The sequence below is a fragment of the Quercus robur genome, chromosome 1, assembly GCF_932294415.1.
Source record: "Quercus robur chromosome 1, dhQueRobu3.1, whole genome shotgun sequence".
NCBI lineage: Eukaryota > Viridiplantae > Streptophyta > Magnoliopsida > Fagales > Fagaceae > Quercus > Quercus robur.
The window spans coordinates 11,754,722-11,756,492 of record NC_065534.1 but is presented as its reverse complement, the minus strand read 5'-3'; the positions used below and the strand labels follow the sequence as shown (position 1 = coordinate 11,756,492).

Here is a 1,771-nt window from a genome sequence, read left to right as displayed (position 1 = left end):
TGGCTCACCTGAAATTATACCAATCATTGTATTTGAAGGAAATCCAACCTTCACATCCTCACACAATTGACCTCCATACGTCGTCACCATTCTCTCTTGATGAATCAAAAAGGCTCCACCTTTACAATTAAATGCACAGCCTGACCATGATTCCTCTATCGCTTCAACAACGTTTGGGACCCAGTTGTCAACAACTTCAGGTGAATAAGAAAAGCTTGCATGCTTAATTACTCGGGTTTTTGACACACAAGGTGATGTAACAGCTGGTCATGGTGTGTGTGTATATATATATTGAGATTTGCCTTTAAGCTATGCGTTTAAATTCAATTCAACTATATGCTTTAGAATTCAAAACTCATTTATAAAAAAATTAAAAAGCATAACGAAGAGCATATTTTCAAAAATAAAATAAAATAAAAAGACTTCAATCAAAGGTAACAAAAGCCAAAACTATACACCCATCATAACTGAAGACTAAAAAACCTTGCAGTTCTTGGGTTCCATCAGCTTCCCTGACATGAAAGCAATGGTGTTTGACAAAGCGAGAGAAACAACCAAATTTTCGCAGTGAACCTTAAGAGTGTCACTCCCCAAAACTTTAACACGTCCATCTATACCAGCCTCGAATTTAAAGTTAGCAGTAAACCTCACATTGAAAGAGATTTTGCTGTTGACGTCAATGTCACGGAATGAACTTGATCTGTAAGCGTCTCTGACTGCGAACGCAACGTCGATAAACGTTTCGTTACGCGCGGACTGGTTGAAGTCAGGGATTCGGATCTCGGATATGAGCTCGGTATCGAAAACGATGTCGGAGTTGGTATTGTACAAGAGCGTAGACCGAACGACGTTGTAGGAGATGGAATACTTTTTGTTGGGGTTATAGATGGAGAACCGGGCGTTCCATTTGCCGGTGGCGGTGGAGCTGGAGTCGGAGTAAGAGAAGTTGGAGACGGAGAGTGAGTCGACTCGGAACTTGGGGACCTTAGGGCCGCTGATTACCAAGGCGAGGTCCCAGATGAGGGAGCAGATTACGACCATGATGACGAATAAGCTGACGCCGTAAAGGCAACGGGGTATCATTGCTTGGAATTCGATTACGTCGGAATTCAAGCGGAGTGTTATCAGAGTTTAGAGGTGTTTTTCTTGGGCTTTATACAGAGGAGGCCACTGGCTTTCTAATTCTTCTGATTTTTGTTGATTTTCCCCTCATTTCAACTGTCTTCTCTTTTGTCCAAAATTCTATATTCACAACACAGTTAATTTTATTCTTTGGTATAAAATAAAATTTTGAGGGATGGGTTCTGATGAGTAAGGTGTCAAACATCTTCAGTATGTTTGACGGCCATCTAGCATTAAAGATCGGTCACAACTCATTTGTAACCGACAAGCCACAACGGTAAGACAGGCAATAAGAGTTGGCCATAAAGAATCTCAGGTATGTTTACTCAGCAACTAAAAATGAACCATAAATAGCCCCCAACTGCTTTACAAATGGAGGCTATTAAAAGCCATCACTCACTAAGGAGAAAGGTACACATAAATCCAATCACTCACACCTTGGAGTATTCAAATATATTTGCAGTTATATACACTATTATCAGTTTCTTTAAGACTTTCTCATTTCTTTTTGTGTATGTGTGTGTTAAAATACTTAGTATTCTTCAATATATATATATATATATATATATTACAGCTCTCTGGTGTGTTATTTTAGGGTTGTATTTCCTCTTTTGCTTGAATTGCTCAGCAACGTACTGACAGCCATTTT

At 39.4% G+C, this 1,771-nt stretch overlaps 1 protein-coding gene across 1 annotated transcript; it reads right to left on the bottom strand.

The window, feature by feature from the left end:
• Positions 1-474: 474 nt before the first annotated feature.
• Positions 475-1,041, bottom strand: LOC126717885 (uncharacterized). Its single transcript, XM_050419871.1, has one exon. The coding sequence runs from the start codon at positions 1,039-1,041 to the stop codon at positions 475-477; it is 567 nt and encodes a 188-aa protein (XP_050275828.1).
• Positions 1,042-1,771: the final 730 nt, after the last annotated feature.